The sequence below is a fragment of the Vespa crabro genome, chromosome 9 (assembly GCF_910589235.1).
Source record: "Vespa crabro chromosome 9, iyVesCrab1.2, whole genome shotgun sequence".
Classification (NCBI taxonomy): Eukaryota; Metazoa; Arthropoda; class Insecta; order Hymenoptera; family Vespidae; genus Vespa; species Vespa crabro.
Genome location: NC_060963.1, coordinates 2,861,695 through 2,877,437, shown reverse-complemented (window position 1 = coordinate 2,877,437; position 15,743 = coordinate 2,861,695). Strand labels below are relative to the sequence as shown.

General features: G+C 27.2%; 3 protein-coding genes across 3 annotated transcripts; 1 reads left to right on the top strand and 2 right to left on the bottom strand.

Moving 5' to 3' along the window:
• Nucleotides 1–4: 4 nt before the first annotated feature.
• On the bottom strand, nt 5–2,837 carry LOC124427062 (MAPK regulated corepressor interacting protein 2-like). Its single transcript, XM_046969518.1, has 6 exons — nt 2,646–2,837; nt 2,458–2,542; nt 2,082–2,200; nt 1,648–1,716; nt 1,355–1,408; nt 5–1,267 (listed from the first exon to the last, which is right to left on the bottom strand). Exons 1-6 carry the CDS (start codon nt 2,695–2,697, stop codon nt 1,197–1,199), a joined length of 450 nt encoding a protein of 149 aa, XP_046825474.1. The 5' UTR covers nt 2,698–2,837; the 3' UTR covers nt 5–1,196.
• Nucleotides 2,838–4,339: 1,502 nt separating this feature from the next.
• On the top strand, nt 4,340–6,630 carry LOC124426445 (ubiA prenyltransferase domain-containing protein 1 homolog). Its single transcript, XM_046968136.1, has 2 exons — nt 4,340–4,711; nt 5,086–6,630. Exon 2 carries the CDS (start codon nt 5,099–5,101, stop codon nt 6,095–6,097), a length of 999 nt encoding a protein of 332 aa, XP_046824092.1. The 5' UTR covers nt 4,340–4,711; nt 5,086–5,098; the 3' UTR covers nt 6,098–6,630.
• A 1,845-nt stretch (nt 6,631–8,475) lies between these two features.
• LOC124426793 (E3 ubiquitin-protein ligase HECW2) lies at nt 8,476–15,626 on the bottom strand. The gene is made up of 9 exons (XM_046968911.1): nt 15,389–15,626; nt 13,397–14,938; nt 12,802–13,083; nt 12,271–12,472; nt 11,626–12,161; nt 11,108–11,445; nt 10,833–11,033; nt 9,734–10,693; nt 8,476–9,574 (listed from the first exon to the last, which is right to left on the bottom strand). The coding sequence occupies exons 2-9, from the start codon at nt 14,882–14,884 to the stop codon at nt 9,463–9,465; spliced, it is 4,119 nt and encodes a 1,372-aa protein (XP_046824867.1). The 5' UTR covers nt 14,885–14,938; nt 15,389–15,626; the 3' UTR covers nt 8,476–9,462.
• Nucleotides 15,627–15,743: the final 117 nt, after the last annotated feature.

Here is a 15,743-nt window from a genome sequence, read left to right as displayed (position 1 = left end):
CAAATATGTATAAAGCCATATTTATTCTTTATAATAATATTATTCAGCCCACATGGCCAAATATATTGCACTACATTTCGACTACGTTTGCAAACTGTGCTTTACCAAAAAACTTCTCAGATCCCAAAAAATTCTTCCTAATTGATTTCCTTAAATAATAATACACATTTACTGATATATAAAATTTTAGCAAGTATGAGCAGACTTAATGAAACATTAAAATTTTGAAAGCATAGCTTGCAAATGGACATATTGGTGACAAATTTTGTCTTTCCAATGATAATATGACAACCTTAATAGTATCAGTCTACAAAGTTATACTAAATCGTTGCTTACATAAAGATATTCAAATATAGACCTCGTAACAATATCAGCAACATTATCATGCATTCACTCAATTTAATGCACATAATATGTACAATATTCTATGGTTAAGTTTCTTATTTTCACGCAACATTCATACCACACAGGGTTCATTTATACATAATTCTTTAGCCCTATTTGGTATGCAGTTGTTAATTGCATTCACAGTTTTATTATGTATTAAAAGCCTAAAGGAAATTCAATGTTTCTTAATAATGAAGTGAATGACTACGTTTTGTATTGCATTACAGTTTACTTATTGTCTACTCAGACTGCAACCCTTTTTACTTGGAAAAGGATTCTGCACGCTCTCAAGTACATTTTTCATGAAAATTGTGCAGATTGCAATATGTGTACAATGATACCATGTGTCTATCCCTTCATATATCATTATGAATCATATTTCATAATAATATAATTGATAAACAAATGCATATATCATTAACACAACGCATGGTTAAGAATGTGTGCTTTTAAATATTGCATAGCACTTATTTATTCTTTTCATTAAGTAAAAATCTAATATTAGAAGCACTTTGTTGAATATTATCTCTATATTATTCCGTGCAAACTTGCATTTATCGTGTTACGATAGGCCTGCTAAAATACGATGCCAATGAAATTATAATGGTGCAAAATTTTATTACACAGAACCTAATAAATTGAGTCCATTTTAATGTCTCAATTGTGTAACACTGTTTAAAGTTCAAATCCACCCATGATTAAATTGTCTTTAAAACTTAATTCTTGCTAATTTTTTGCACTGGCTAATATTGGCCATACTACATCCAATGAATTCTTCAATATGGAATATTCTTAGATCTTCTGGTATTTCAGAGTGAATTTGTGATGTTATTGAATAACCGTTTACCCCACCAAGACTCTAGGTCAAAAGGTTTAAAATCTAAAACAATAAGTTATGTTTATTAATGTACATTCATGCATTTAATTATATTAGTAATTGATTAATTATTAAATTTGAATATATTACCTTGAAGAATGTCATTTGGTTCTCCATCATTATAATATACTATAGAACTAGGACCTAAGAAAACAAAATATTTTTTGAATTCATATGTTATTTAGAATTTGACCTATTCCATCGAGTTTGACCTTTTTCATTGAATTAATGGTTTTGAATTTATTTTGATTAAATGAATGGATAGTAATGGATAAAACTAATAATTATTATGTTTGATGAATCATGTGTTTTTGTTTATATACTATAAAATTTGGAAAAAAAAAAAAAAAAGAATTTATATAATTTTATTTATCAATACTTACTGGAAGGCTCTGAGCAATCTGATCCGTCCAAGGATTCACTTCTTTGTCTTGTGTTAACTTGGTTCCATGCTAATAAAAGAAGTTATAAATATATCCTTTTAAAGTTGCATAGACATACATTAAGTCATCAAATATTTTTCTCTTCTCTGATTATTTTATCAGATTTTGTTTTTCTTCTTGATATTTGCATCTGTTAACTATTCTCCACTTATGTTAAAGTTGCTTGAAAATAATTTGAAATGTTCGTATCTGTGAAGCAGGGTTCTTAAGTAGGTTAATGCTAGTTAAACTAATTTTCATCAGACAAATATATATAAAAAGATCAATTCTTTAGAATATAAATCATTTCAATCTCGTGATATTAATTAATATCACTCTCCAATTATGTATTAACCCACTTTTAATCTCCCTGATATTAAATAATTCTCACTTACACTCATAAACAAACTTAATAAGTTCTTCGTGCTGTGGTGTTATAACTTCTTGCATTTGATGCCTCTGTGTGTTGAACTTTGACTTCCCATTGATGTGAAAGACTGGCTTTGGCACATGACTACAATAGTGAAGAATATATTGAGCTTATTCAAATAAAAATTCAAAGAAGAAAAAAAGAAGTGTAAAAGAAAATATAAAGATAAGGCTCAATCAATCGGCAATGTTTAAATTTTTTCAATGATAGATCTTTAACATTATTTAAGAAATAAAAGAAGACTTTGTTCGTAAACAAATAAATTATGAATTGCGTAATGTTGAGTATGGAGGAGGAGTAAAGTCGATCAGTAGGGTTAAAAGATTTAGATTACGACTTACCGGGTGATTTCGTGTTCGTTTTCAGGAACTGTCTTTCTCGTTAGATCACGTAGAGTTTCTAATCTCTCGAGATTCTGACTAATTCCTGAAATAAATGTAAACTTAATTAATATAAACATTTTAATTATTATTTAAACTTAAAATCCAAAACTTATTAACCGATCGCTATTCATAATATAAATAAATACCTCTACGAGTCTTCGCTACAATTTTACTAGGCCCTTTAGATACGGTATACATGTTCCGATAGAAATAAGCACGGTAATAATCTCTTTTCACCGTTATAATAGAAGATCATTCCCTCTTACTCTACTGCAAAAAAAAATATCAGTATATGATCTGTAATACTTGTACGAATGAAGATTAGGGTGCCGATTTTAAATCGATCTCTCGAAGATCGATCCTTTCCGTCACGATTTTCGATATTTTTAATCGATTATGAAAACTAGAATCGATTTGAAGATAGCTTTGCAAACATTGGTGTTGTGTGTGTGTGTTGTACGTGTTTGTGTAGATAGAATTTTCTATTTAAATAAAAAAAAAATTTCGTATTGATAAAACAAGCTAAAAAATGAAAATTAAGAATTTTTTAAAGCATCCATTTTTTTTTATGGATTGTGGTGTTGCCCTCCTTGTCGCAAAACATTAATTACCCGATTGATATGTCGATTTTAAGGTATCTGTGACATTTATATATTCATTTTGGAAAATGTTGCAGTATCCGATGATTGTGAATACGCTCCTGTTCCGAATCACGTGCGTTTGTTTATTTTTACTAACTCGACTCGTTTGACGGACTATAGATAAATTAATTTTCATTAAGTCCATCGATGAATATGATTTTAAATAAATAAAGTTTGTAAAATTAATTTTCATAGTTTCAATTATGATCGTTTGTACAGCAGTATTAAAATTTATTATTATCTTTTTTGTTTTAAATAAAGGAATATTAAAAATTGTGACGTAAAATATTTTCGATGATGAAATCGATCTCGGCAGGATCGATTGTTTCAATTTGGTTTTTTAAATAAATCGATTCATTCAAAAAAAAAAAAAAAAAAAAAAAACAAATATCAACATCCCTAATGGAAGATGTGACAATCTATTATATCTATCTAAAACGAAAAAGTAAATCAGTGATATGAGATTAAATTTAAAAAAGCAATTTAATTTTAGTCATTAAATTTAGTCAATTATTACGTATTGTATCGTTACGATATCATTTTTATAATCATAATTATATATATCGTACGATATTGTTTTCTTTTTCTTATAATTGATTATTTGTAAATAGTGAAAAAAAAAAAAAAATACGTAATATTTATTAAAAAATGAACGATTCTCAATTCAGATAGATATTAAATTATATGAAATTATCATAGAATGATAAGCAATTAATTGAGAATCTCCTTTTTCGCACGTATGCGCATATGCAACTCAACCCAGACACATGTAAAGAGCATCTGTAGGTTTCATTATTTACAAATAATTATAGCAACGAGGAAACTGCCATTATTTGCTTGTCCTTCGTATCTACAAATATTATTGTTACAATGACGTTTTGCCTTGGGATCTAAATACGGAGGGAATTAATAGGGTGGGAAATTCGGCTACACAAAAAGTTTTTCCCATTAAATTCTTAATGATCACAAATATACATTGATGTATCGTTAATATTGCTTTTCTTTCTCTTTTTTTTTTTTGTTTTGGTTTTTTTTTTTCTTTTTTTTTTTACCACTATATAAAGTCCGTAGATCCTATAAAAAAATATATGTCAATATAATCATAGAAAAATAACTTTGTTAATTAATAAAATATCTAGTATAAATAACATGTCTATACATTCATGTTATTCAATGTTACATATAGTTAACGGTAGTTATACAATCACATATGTTTGATATAAACTTATTCAAGTAATTTTGTTTTAACCGATTAAATCATCAGACTGTTGTAGATATAAATTTAAACAATTTTTTAATTGAAAAATAAACATCTTTAAGTTAAAAAAACTAATTCTATTAGAGAGCGCCACGTGTAAATAGTTGAAAACACGTCAGCATCGTGTCTTGAACTGCATAAATAACGATATAATTTAAATACAATTTAATAACGGATTATTTTTCTTTTTTTTTTTTTTGTAATCATAGAAAATTCTGCAATAATCAGAATGTATATAAATGATGAAGTATTTGTTAAAAATCCGTGGAAATTATCTTAACCCCACTTTGCATTTTGAAGGAAGAATTAAACTGTAAGTCAATTTTGTTAATAATATATTTTAAATTATAAAACATGAATGGAATGTTTGTATATTATGTTATTTATTTTTAAAAAATTATAATATTGTACGTTAATATTTTCAAAGAATAAATTATAATTAAGCAACAAATTATAAGGTTATATTAATGATAAATAAAAGAAAAATATAATACTAATTTTGTTGTTAAAAAAAAAAAAAAAAAAAAAAAAGAAAAAAACGAGCAAAACAAAAAGATTAGTTGTTCTGTGATACATTGATGATCTATTAAAAAATATTGTTGATCATTAAAGATATGCATAGTTTTATTTTTGGAAAAATATTTGATAAAGTATTAAATAAAATACAAACTTGTATTCAATTTACAGTGTAATGTAAAACATGATGTCCAATGGTATTCAAACTCCTACAAAGGAATCTGAAGATGGTTCTACATTAAACCATATAGGCTGCCTTTCATCACCATCATTAACATTAAACTCACCATTAATGAAGTTATCTTCATATTTTTTGGCTGTTAGGCCCTGGTCTCTCAGTGCTTCGTTAATGCCAACACTTCTTGGATCTGCACTTGCATATCGATTAATAGGCGTAGCAAATTTTAGTTGGATATCATTAATTTTAACATTATATACAGTCATTTCTGTACATGGAGCTGGCAATGTGGTAAATACTTATTTTGATTATATAAAGGGTGTGGATAGTCGAAAAAGTGACGATAGAATATTAGTAGATCAGCTTCTGTCGAAAGATGAATTGGTTTCATTGGGAGCACTATTATATGCAGCTGGATGTATAGGTTTTGTTTTGTTAACTACAATATCTCCTGCAAAAATGGAACATCTTGCTTTAGTATATTTTGGAGGTTTATCCTCATCATTTCTTTATACAGGAGGAATAGGTTTAAAATATATTGCACTAGGTGATGTACTTATTTTAGTAATATTTGGTCCTATTTCAGTTTTATTTGCGTTCATGGCTCAAACTGGTTATGTTGAATTAGGTACTATATATTACGCAATACCGCTTGCGTTGAATACCGAAGCTATTTTACATAGTAATAATACACGTGATTTAGAAAGTGACAAACGAGCAGGAATTGTGACATTAGCTATATTAATAGGATATACAGCTTCACATGTTTTGTATTCATTTTTATTATTTACTCCGTATATAACTCTTGTAGTACTTGCACTAAGATATTCTGTATGGTTCCTATTGCCAATAATTACTTTACCAACTGCATTCAGAATAGAGAAACAATTTCGAAGTCCCCATATGATTCAAAATGTGCCTAAGCAAACAGCCCGGTTAAATATGTTTCTTGGAATTTTATATGTTCTTGCTTGCTTGCTTGTAAACCCTCTTCCTTATGTATAATACATTATTATGCATAAATGATATAGCAACATTTTCTGCGGAGTTTGAAATCTTAAATTAAAATGAACAAATATGTACATAAACTGACAACTTGTATATGCTACGTATTAGTATTTGTCAGCCAGTGCTTTTTTCATTTTCTTTTATGATTTTATAATGATTTATCATTATATCATATTTAATATCACATTTAGAAAAAATGAGAATAGACATTAAACAATAAATTATTTTATTAAATCATAATATATATAACTTTTTGTAATATCAAAGAAGTTAATAGAAAAAAGTTATTTAAGAAGGAAGTTGTTTGTACTAATATATTGTTATTTATTAGTTTTCATAAGTTCATGATTAATTTGGCAGAGATGTTATTTTTTAATCCTACATTGCACTAATTCTATAATTTGTACAATAAATTGCACATAGAATATAAATTATCTAGATATAATTATCTAGAGATAACAAACAAATAAAATATTATGAGTTCATTTCATCAATTATTTTTTTTTTTTTGTATAAAAGATTTGATTAATTTTACGGAAAGTAAAAAGTAAAATTAATTCATAATTATTATATAATGCATTGTAGGATAAAAATGATTTATGTATATAGAATATTATCTAAACAGTTATTCTAAAAATATAGTGAGATATTTCTTTATATGTATGAATGATGTGCTTCTTGCATATTGCTAAGGCATCTCATTATGGAATGAACAATATAAATGTGCTGTATATAAAATACAAATTTTATTATCTAATTAATCTCTATTTATATTCAAGTAATATGTGAATGTGAGTTGTCTCATTTAATACAATGAAATCATGGATAAGAAAAACATGCATATTACAAAACTTATAATATAAACAAAATATTGTAATGCTAAACTAAAAAGTATTTATATTCTGTAACACCCCTTATATAGTAATGATGAAAAAAAAAAAAAGACAATAAATATACCTATTGAATTACTTATATCATAATAATAGTCTGATCTTTCATAATAAATAAGCATAAATTAATATTAATTTAGAGAAAGTAATTTGGTATATTTATATCTAAAAATCGATAAAACGCTTTAATGGTGATTTGTTTTCATTCGCTATAATCATTTTTATTTAATCTATTAATTGTATTTCTAAGATTAGTCAAATTTTATACCAAACAATAAATCTGAAGTTGAATAATAAAATTGAAATAAAATCATAATATTTAATAGGGTTATATTCTTTTCAATATTATCTACACCTTCTATTACGAGAAAACGAAAGCATAAGTATATAAACAGAGTTCCATTTAAAAAATTAAAGAACACTTTAAAATATAGAAAAATAACAACTATTCATAGAAAAAAGAAATATGAATATAAAATGAAAATATAATATTAACACAATATTTTATATGGATAAGTTGTATGATTAGAATAATTTTGTAAAAATATGGATTGATAACAAGTTTAAATATTATAATTTTTCAACATGATATCAAATTTATTCAAAAATTTGTATATGTTTAGAATCAATCAATCAATCAATCAAATCACAGGCATAAGTTTTACAGTGTATATATTTATGTATTTTACAATATAATTATATTATTTTGAGAATGAAAATGTAAACTAATAATATAGTTTAATAACATGATATATAGCGCGCAAGTACAGTTTATTTTCTGCTACTTGAGAAGAAAGTCAATAATTTGATATATTATGAATATCTATTACTAATTCTATACATATTATGTAAATACAATGTGCGTAATTTTATAAATTTCATCTACATACTACACATGACTAGTTCTGAAAATCTACAAAGTTAATAATTCAGGCTAAATATACAACTATTTTCTTACAAACAAGGAAAGAGTTGTATCATTAACATCTTCCTGAACAATGCAAATGAGTAATTCTATGAAATATTTAACACAGTTTTAATACTCATCAATTATAGTTTGATAGTATTTCTATCAAATAAATAATTTATATTAGAAATATTTAAATATTTGTTTTTTCTACAATATGTTAGAAATATCTGCTAGTCATGCAACAAGATACAGATAAGATGAAAAATTAAAACATATCCCAAATTTTGTATAATTTCATATGACAATACAAACAACAATATTAATTGTATTATATTGCGTATAAATTATTTAATTACTAAAATTAAATAATGTTCATTAGAAATAATTCTACTTAAAATGATCATCAAATATTACATTTAAACGTGTTTTGAATTTTGTTAGTCATTATGCAAATAGATAATTATATCAACTATAGCTGAATCAATACATATTTTCTAAATAAAGATATTCTTAATCTAGTTACATATTAAATTATTCTACAAACAATGTGTAAATACTAATTTATCATACTTATCTTTTTTTTTTTTTCTTTTTTTTTTTTTTTTTAATATTATATCGTTCCGTTCTATTTATACTACAATTAAGCCGATAAATCTGGAATGTTGCAAAATATAGGACACAAAATTGCAATTTCGGATATATGAAGTACAGACTAGAAAATTCAATATACTTAAATGCTAGGAAAATCAAAACGATAAAAATGTTTATTAGGATTTTTATCAAGCATAATTTTGTGAACCATTTATAAATTGGCTTATGATTTATATACTTTATTATAACTGTAATATTTTAATAAACTTTGGAAAGCATTTATAACATTAGAACTGTAACTATGTCTTCAATGTAAGAAAAAAGAAAAATATATAATTTCACGTTATTTGAATCTTTATATTAATCTATCAGAAATATTATCAAATGAAAGATACGATATAGTAAAAAGCGATAATAGCACTTGGTGGGAATACTTTCCAATTTTTGAGCATTGAGTTTAATCATTATATTCATATGTATTAAAGATACTATTTTAAAACGCAAAACATTCATGACTTCACACGCACGGCCACGAATACGTAATATTACGGTGCATTTAAATAGCTTAAAAACATAAGCTGCCAAGAAATATACAATGTATAGATATTCTCAATCAGAAAATACATTAGAAAGAATATGACACATGAAAAAAGAAAAAAGAAAAAAAAAAAAAAAAAGAAGAAGAAAAAGAAAAAACTTGGACGAATAGAGAGAACATTTCCATTACGCGCTATTAATAATAATCGCTACAGAAGGACAACATTATACCTCTACTTATGTACATATTGATACATCTTTGATAGCTTAAAAAAAAAAGTCACTTATAAAATTTGGAATATATTGAAACGTGTTTTCGAGCGAAGCTGTTACCTGCGATTGAAAAAGTTCTTTCAATTTTTTCATTATGCTATAAGATTCAATATATTAGACTATTGTTTATAATTTGTTAAATTTAACTACATCACATTGCCTTATTCGATTCCAAAGGTATTGGTTTCCTCCACCGCTAATAATAATTTTTCATATAAAATTTCCGGTGTAGGATATGGCGGAAGATCCAAACGATTGAAGCAAGTATGAGCTCTGCAAAAAAAAAAAAGAAGCGATATATTTTAACTATTAAATTAAATTTATCGTTATATAAAAGAAAATTTTGTTGATTCAAAAATTCATGATGAACCATAAAAATGGTCCTTAATTTTTTATATTAAAATGAATGGATTTATACTGAAATAAAACTACCTTGGTAAACTGTTTGGTCTTCCCCATTTTTCAATACAAAATTTTCTTGGTCCAGTAGATCCACGCAAGGCTGCAAATCCTTCATATGGAATGCTTGAAGTACCAGTTACGAATTGTAATAATCGAAGCCGTTGCTCATTCGAGAATCGGCTTATACTACTCCAGAACCATTCTACCACAGGATGTGCATCATGATATCCGCTTCTGTATTCCGTGTGCATTCTCCAATCATTAAGATCAATCTCTGCTGCACCTGCTATTACCAATTCCAATTCACGTGCATCAAATACTGATACCAATCGAGGATCTACCACTTCGTAAAAGCCACGAACAAGTGATTCTATCTGTTCTGCGACACCACGTTCTAATCGCCAACGTACAACCCGTTCAAGATATTCCTTTTTATTTTTTTCTGTAACAGCAATATTTCGTCCACCTGGCTTTAACTCACGTTCTGTTACGCGACCCAAAAGTTCTTCCGTAACAGAAAAAGTTAATTCCAACGGTTCTATACTTATATCCCTTTCTTTAATCCACATTAAACTTTGATGGAACTCTTGGTCCAAACTTTCTAAATCGCTTAAGCTAGCTGGTATTCTTAAAAGTGCTTTGTAAAACGGCCTTGTAAAAAACGCATCCAATAAATATTGATGAACTAATGCCAAACCTAAAACTCTACCTGAAAATCTGAACCAATCGTGATAGTTATCAACAAATGCTGACATAGGAGATACTTGAACTGTATATGTATCATTCGCAGAATATTCGAATAATCCATAATAAGGATTAAAAAGTTCACGTGACAGATGAAAGAAAAATTCACGGGATGGACCACCATAATCCAAACCTTCTTCATGATCAAAAATAACTACTAATTTGCCTTTTTGCAAATCTTTCTTAGTAGCAGCCATTATACGTGTAAAAGCATCTTCCAGTAAATGCTCTCTTCTAATATGTAACCTAAATGAAAGAAAGAAATTAATTAATATAGATCATTTTTATAATTATTTTATCTTAATTTATTTTTTTAATGATTTTTATCATGAAAACATTCCTCTCTATCATCATTTTTATATTAATATTATTATAAATGATTTACTTAAGTTTTCCTGGTCCTTGACCATATCCTTTACTTTCTAATTTTCTATAAAATGTCCTAAGTTTAGCTTCAAAATCTCTTCTATACGGAGCTGGAGCTCTGGCTGAAGCTCTTGTTAAACCTGGTGATGCATGCGGACTACCAATTGGAGATCTACCTACATTTCCAGGTACATATGACATAATTTCTTGCTCGAACAAACTAAAAATAATACTCGTAACAATATAGAAAATACAAAATAATAAATGCAAATTCGAAATATTATTTTTCAATACCTTAACAATAATGCTAAAGGTACATCATGTCCCAGTCTTTGTAAGGCTGTGGTACCTTCTACTCTAATAGTATTAACTTTCTCACGTAATGCTATATTTTGTCCTAATGCTGAATGTCTTTCTTTTAGAATATCTATTATATTTGGTTGTCTTAAGAAGGCCACGACTTTGTCATTGTAAGCTACAGGTATATCTGGTGTTGTTGTAATAGCAGACTGTTGTGGTCTGGGTGGTGGTGTAGGTGCTTCATCCAGTAACGTTCGTGGATGTGCAGCTTCAGTCGGCAATCTCGGATCGATAAACGATGTAGCCTTCCTTGCATGACAAATGAAAAATCTCTGAAATTAAATTATTTCTTTATTTAGATATTATGAATGTTATCTATGTTGTATCTGACAAATTTTTAGGAAAAATCAGTTATTGTGTTTTTGCTGTAAAATTATATCATAAAATAATGTTTAGTTATACGTTAGTAATTGATCAAAATAAGAATGAAAATATATATATACTTAACATACTTTGCCCGTTCGGTCGAGTTTTGATTCATACCCTCTTGGGAGCTCTTTTGTTGAATCAGCAAAGAAGTTAATTAAAGTAACCAAATCCCTGTTATGTTCATATCTTGGAAAAATTGTGGAATCTCTTCTAATTCTACTAATCATATGCTTTAAACTTGGATTATGGTTGTATAATTCCATAGCTTCAACATTAGTGTGAAGGACATTGAAAAAATCAGGTCTTGTTAAAAATAGCACCGGTGGTATTGTTGTAATATCAAAAGTCTCTGAATCAGTTCTTTCAGTAGATCTGTCATTCTGTCTTTCATTATTTTCACTATGATTTCCATTCGTACTGGCATTACAGGGCTCACGATCAATATTATCAGGCCGAGAAATTGTACGTCTAACACTCTGATAGCGTCTATCTAGTTGTTGTCTTCGAAGATCACAACCCGTATTTCGAGTAGCTAATGTAGGTCTTTGCCATGTTGTAGTGTGATTAATATGATCTATATAGAATACTCTACCATGACTATCTATTCGTGCTTCCCATGCTTAAATAAGAACATATTGAGTTAGACAATTGTATATGTAATTAATATTATAGTTCTTAGAAAATACATGAAATATATTTCGATTAATATTATATTCTAATTTTCTTACAAGGTGGTAATGGTTCTTCTGAAGATAATGATATATTCGATGTTTGACACATAGGTAATGGTCGTAAAGGCTTTGGACGGTGCGTTGGTGTTGGAGGACACTCTGCTGAATTAGATAATCCTCCTGTTTCTGGCCTTGTCAATGATCTATGAGCTCTTGGTGAACTTAATAATGCTATACTTGTTGTTACTGCCGTCCTTGTCTAGAAAGAATCATTTTATAAAATTAGATTATAAAATGTATTATAATCAATATCTATAATCTTCAAAATATAAAATGCATATAAGTGATTTTATTATAATGAATTAAATTGTGTAATATTACTTACTAAAGAAAAATATTTAATAATCATTAGAAACAGTAATTGTATAAACATATGCATTAATAATTTTGTTGTTATGAAGAGAGACGATATTAACAAAATACTCAGTTGTAATAACAAACAAATAAAATCTATAAAAAAATTTAAATTCCAAAAAGTGTATAAGAAATGTATGTGATATAAAAAGTTTATATAAAATTAAGGTTTACCTTTAAATTAGATGCTTCATCAACATCTACAATCTCAAATCCAAAACAGTCTGAAGGGTGCAAAGGCGCAGGGTATTTTGAAAGATGCCTTTTTGGTAATTCTGGTAGCAATGCATTCCTTTTGTGCAAGAATTTGTTCACTGTTCTTGGAGGGAGGGGTGGGGGATTTGGATACAGCGTTTCATATAAAGACTCAGGAGGTGAAAGTCCGGCAGTGCTACGCCATAGCTGATAATATTCTACCCCTTCTTTAGTTATTACATCATTAGTTTCTGTTAATTTCTAAAATAGAACACACATGCTTCTAGTTTAACTATGTAAATAGCAAATCAAACTTTTTTTTTTTTTTTTTTTTTTTTTTTTTTTTTTTTTTTTTTTTTTTTTTTTTTCCATAAAAAAACATACATTAGAATTTTATATATTTCATAGGTAGAATAAAAATTTCAACATTAAATATCATAATTGCAAAAAAGGCAATAATAATAACAAACTTATAACATGCCATTTATATAAAATCTTTTATATGTAAAATTTAATATTTAAGAATATCATTTTTTTTTTTAATACAAAAATTTGTATTCTTTTTTAAGCATACCATTGCAGATCTGTTATGAGTTGAAATTGCTTGTTGAGACTCTGTATCAGAATTACTTCCATCACTACTATTTGAAGAACGAGGATCCAACTCTATACTCTGAGCTTCCTCTAATAAAGTTTCTTGTCTGGAAACTGATGGCTCTAAAAGTGCTATAGCATTTTCTTCTAATTCTGTTTGCTGAATTGCCGCAGCTTCATCTACATTTCTTAAAATTGACATTTTAAATAATTTCTTTCCCTTTATGATATTATTATGAGACAAATCTGTTAACATATTTTCAACTGTCATATCATTTTTAGACGTTTTTGCAGATAATGAATCAACTTTATTCAAATCATTTACATCACACTTCTCTTTTTCTAAAGAGCTTTTATGATTAAAATCTTCCAATTGCAAAGTATCCTTGGTAATCATAAAATTACTGCAATGTGGCAAATTTGTAAAACTATCTTGTAATTCTGGTGTTCCATTCATTCTATGTAAACATAAAACATCAGTATCATTTATATCATCAACCAATTCTTTATTATTAGTATCCGATATGTTTAATGGCTTCATAGCAGTGATTAAATTATAATGGGAATCAAGTGAGTCTATTTGTGTAGGTAATGGACTTGACAACCTTTTTGGCACAAATGAATTCTCTGTAGTAAAACCACTGGCACTATCTAATAAAGAATCATTATCACTATCATCAGGCAGTTTTAATAGCTTCATTAAATTCATAGTATTGCTGACATTTGCTGAGCCATTATCAAATGTTGAATGTATATCAGATAACTCTTGAGAAAATGGTATTGATTTATCCATATTCATATCATTACAATTATCTTTTGTTGCTTTGGAATGAGAACTAATGGATATACTTTCATTATTAGCTTCAGATTGTTGTATTCTTGGATTCCAATTAACACATTTTTCTTGAATTAAGTTTCTATCATGAAATGTAGATTCAAGATCAATTTGTAATTTTTCATATTCATTATCTGTAGTAGCAAAAAAAATCTTTTTCCTAATTAAATTTTTATGCGATAGCAATGCAGGTATTTGATTTGAAGATTGTGCGAGTTCCTTGTATGAAGCATTATCATTGACTGTAATGTCTTTGGAAAGTTCGTTTTTGTCATCATAGTTTTCTTTTGAAACTAATGCATATGATACATTTGTTTGTAGGGTTTCTTTCTTATTTGAAATTGATGTTGTAAAAATATCATTATTTGTTATTTTATCTTGCATTGATGCAATCTCTGCTTGTTGCGAACCATTCTCCGGTAATATTTGATTATCAAATGATATAGAAGAGTTACCTGCAACTTCTATTATTTCAGTTCTATCATTTGATGTTAAAGTCTCCTTGTTGTTGTCTACATTTGATAAGGTATTGTGTGAATTTGTTTTTATAGTTGTCGCCAAGTCTTCCACAGGCCTTTCCCTTTCCTCATCTTGTGCATTTAGAGCATCAATATTTTTTATTTCAGATGGCATTCTTAAAACATTATTTTGACTAATTAAAATAATGTATTTTCATTTCATGGGCCCCTGTAACACAAAAACAATACAAAAATATAGTATTAGAAACGTATCATAATTATATGTTCATAGTTGTATTTTATTAATATTTATATGAATTTCAATTCCTTCAATTCATTAATACAACAAATAAAAAAATATTTTCATCATATATGTTTAATCAACAATATTATTTTCATAAGAAAGAATATAAATGAGTAAAAAAAAAAGGATATACTTTACGAAATATAACATTACTATCTATCTGCATGAATGAATGAACGTTTATTTTGAAGAATATATTATTATTATTGATTATCAAAAGTATTGAATATAGATATTTAAAAGATCACATGTAAATACTTTGACGAAAATTTATTAAATACTCTTCAGAATGTATTAAATATTATTATGAATAATTTGAATTCATATCAATAATAGAAAATATTTACAAATATAAAAGATAAATTGTTTACTTACACATGACACATCTTCCGCAAAAATTCGCAAAATGACATTTCAATTATTCATTTTAGATAGTTGTAATTACTTTCATCGACTCGTCTTATTAATTATACACGGATACGTTACACCGATGAACATTGTAGTTTGACAGAAAGATATAGCAGACTGAGCTTAGTATTTTTTATATTCTCTCTCTCTCTTTCTCTCTCTTTCTTTCTCCTCTCTCTCTCTCTCTCTCTCTCTCGTTCTCTCTCTCTCCCACACACACAACACACACACAAAATATAGTGTATAATACAAGTATAAATGTGTTCGTTAAACGACCATATCATATCATTAGTATTTCTTGCATTTTATATGATTTTCTAAT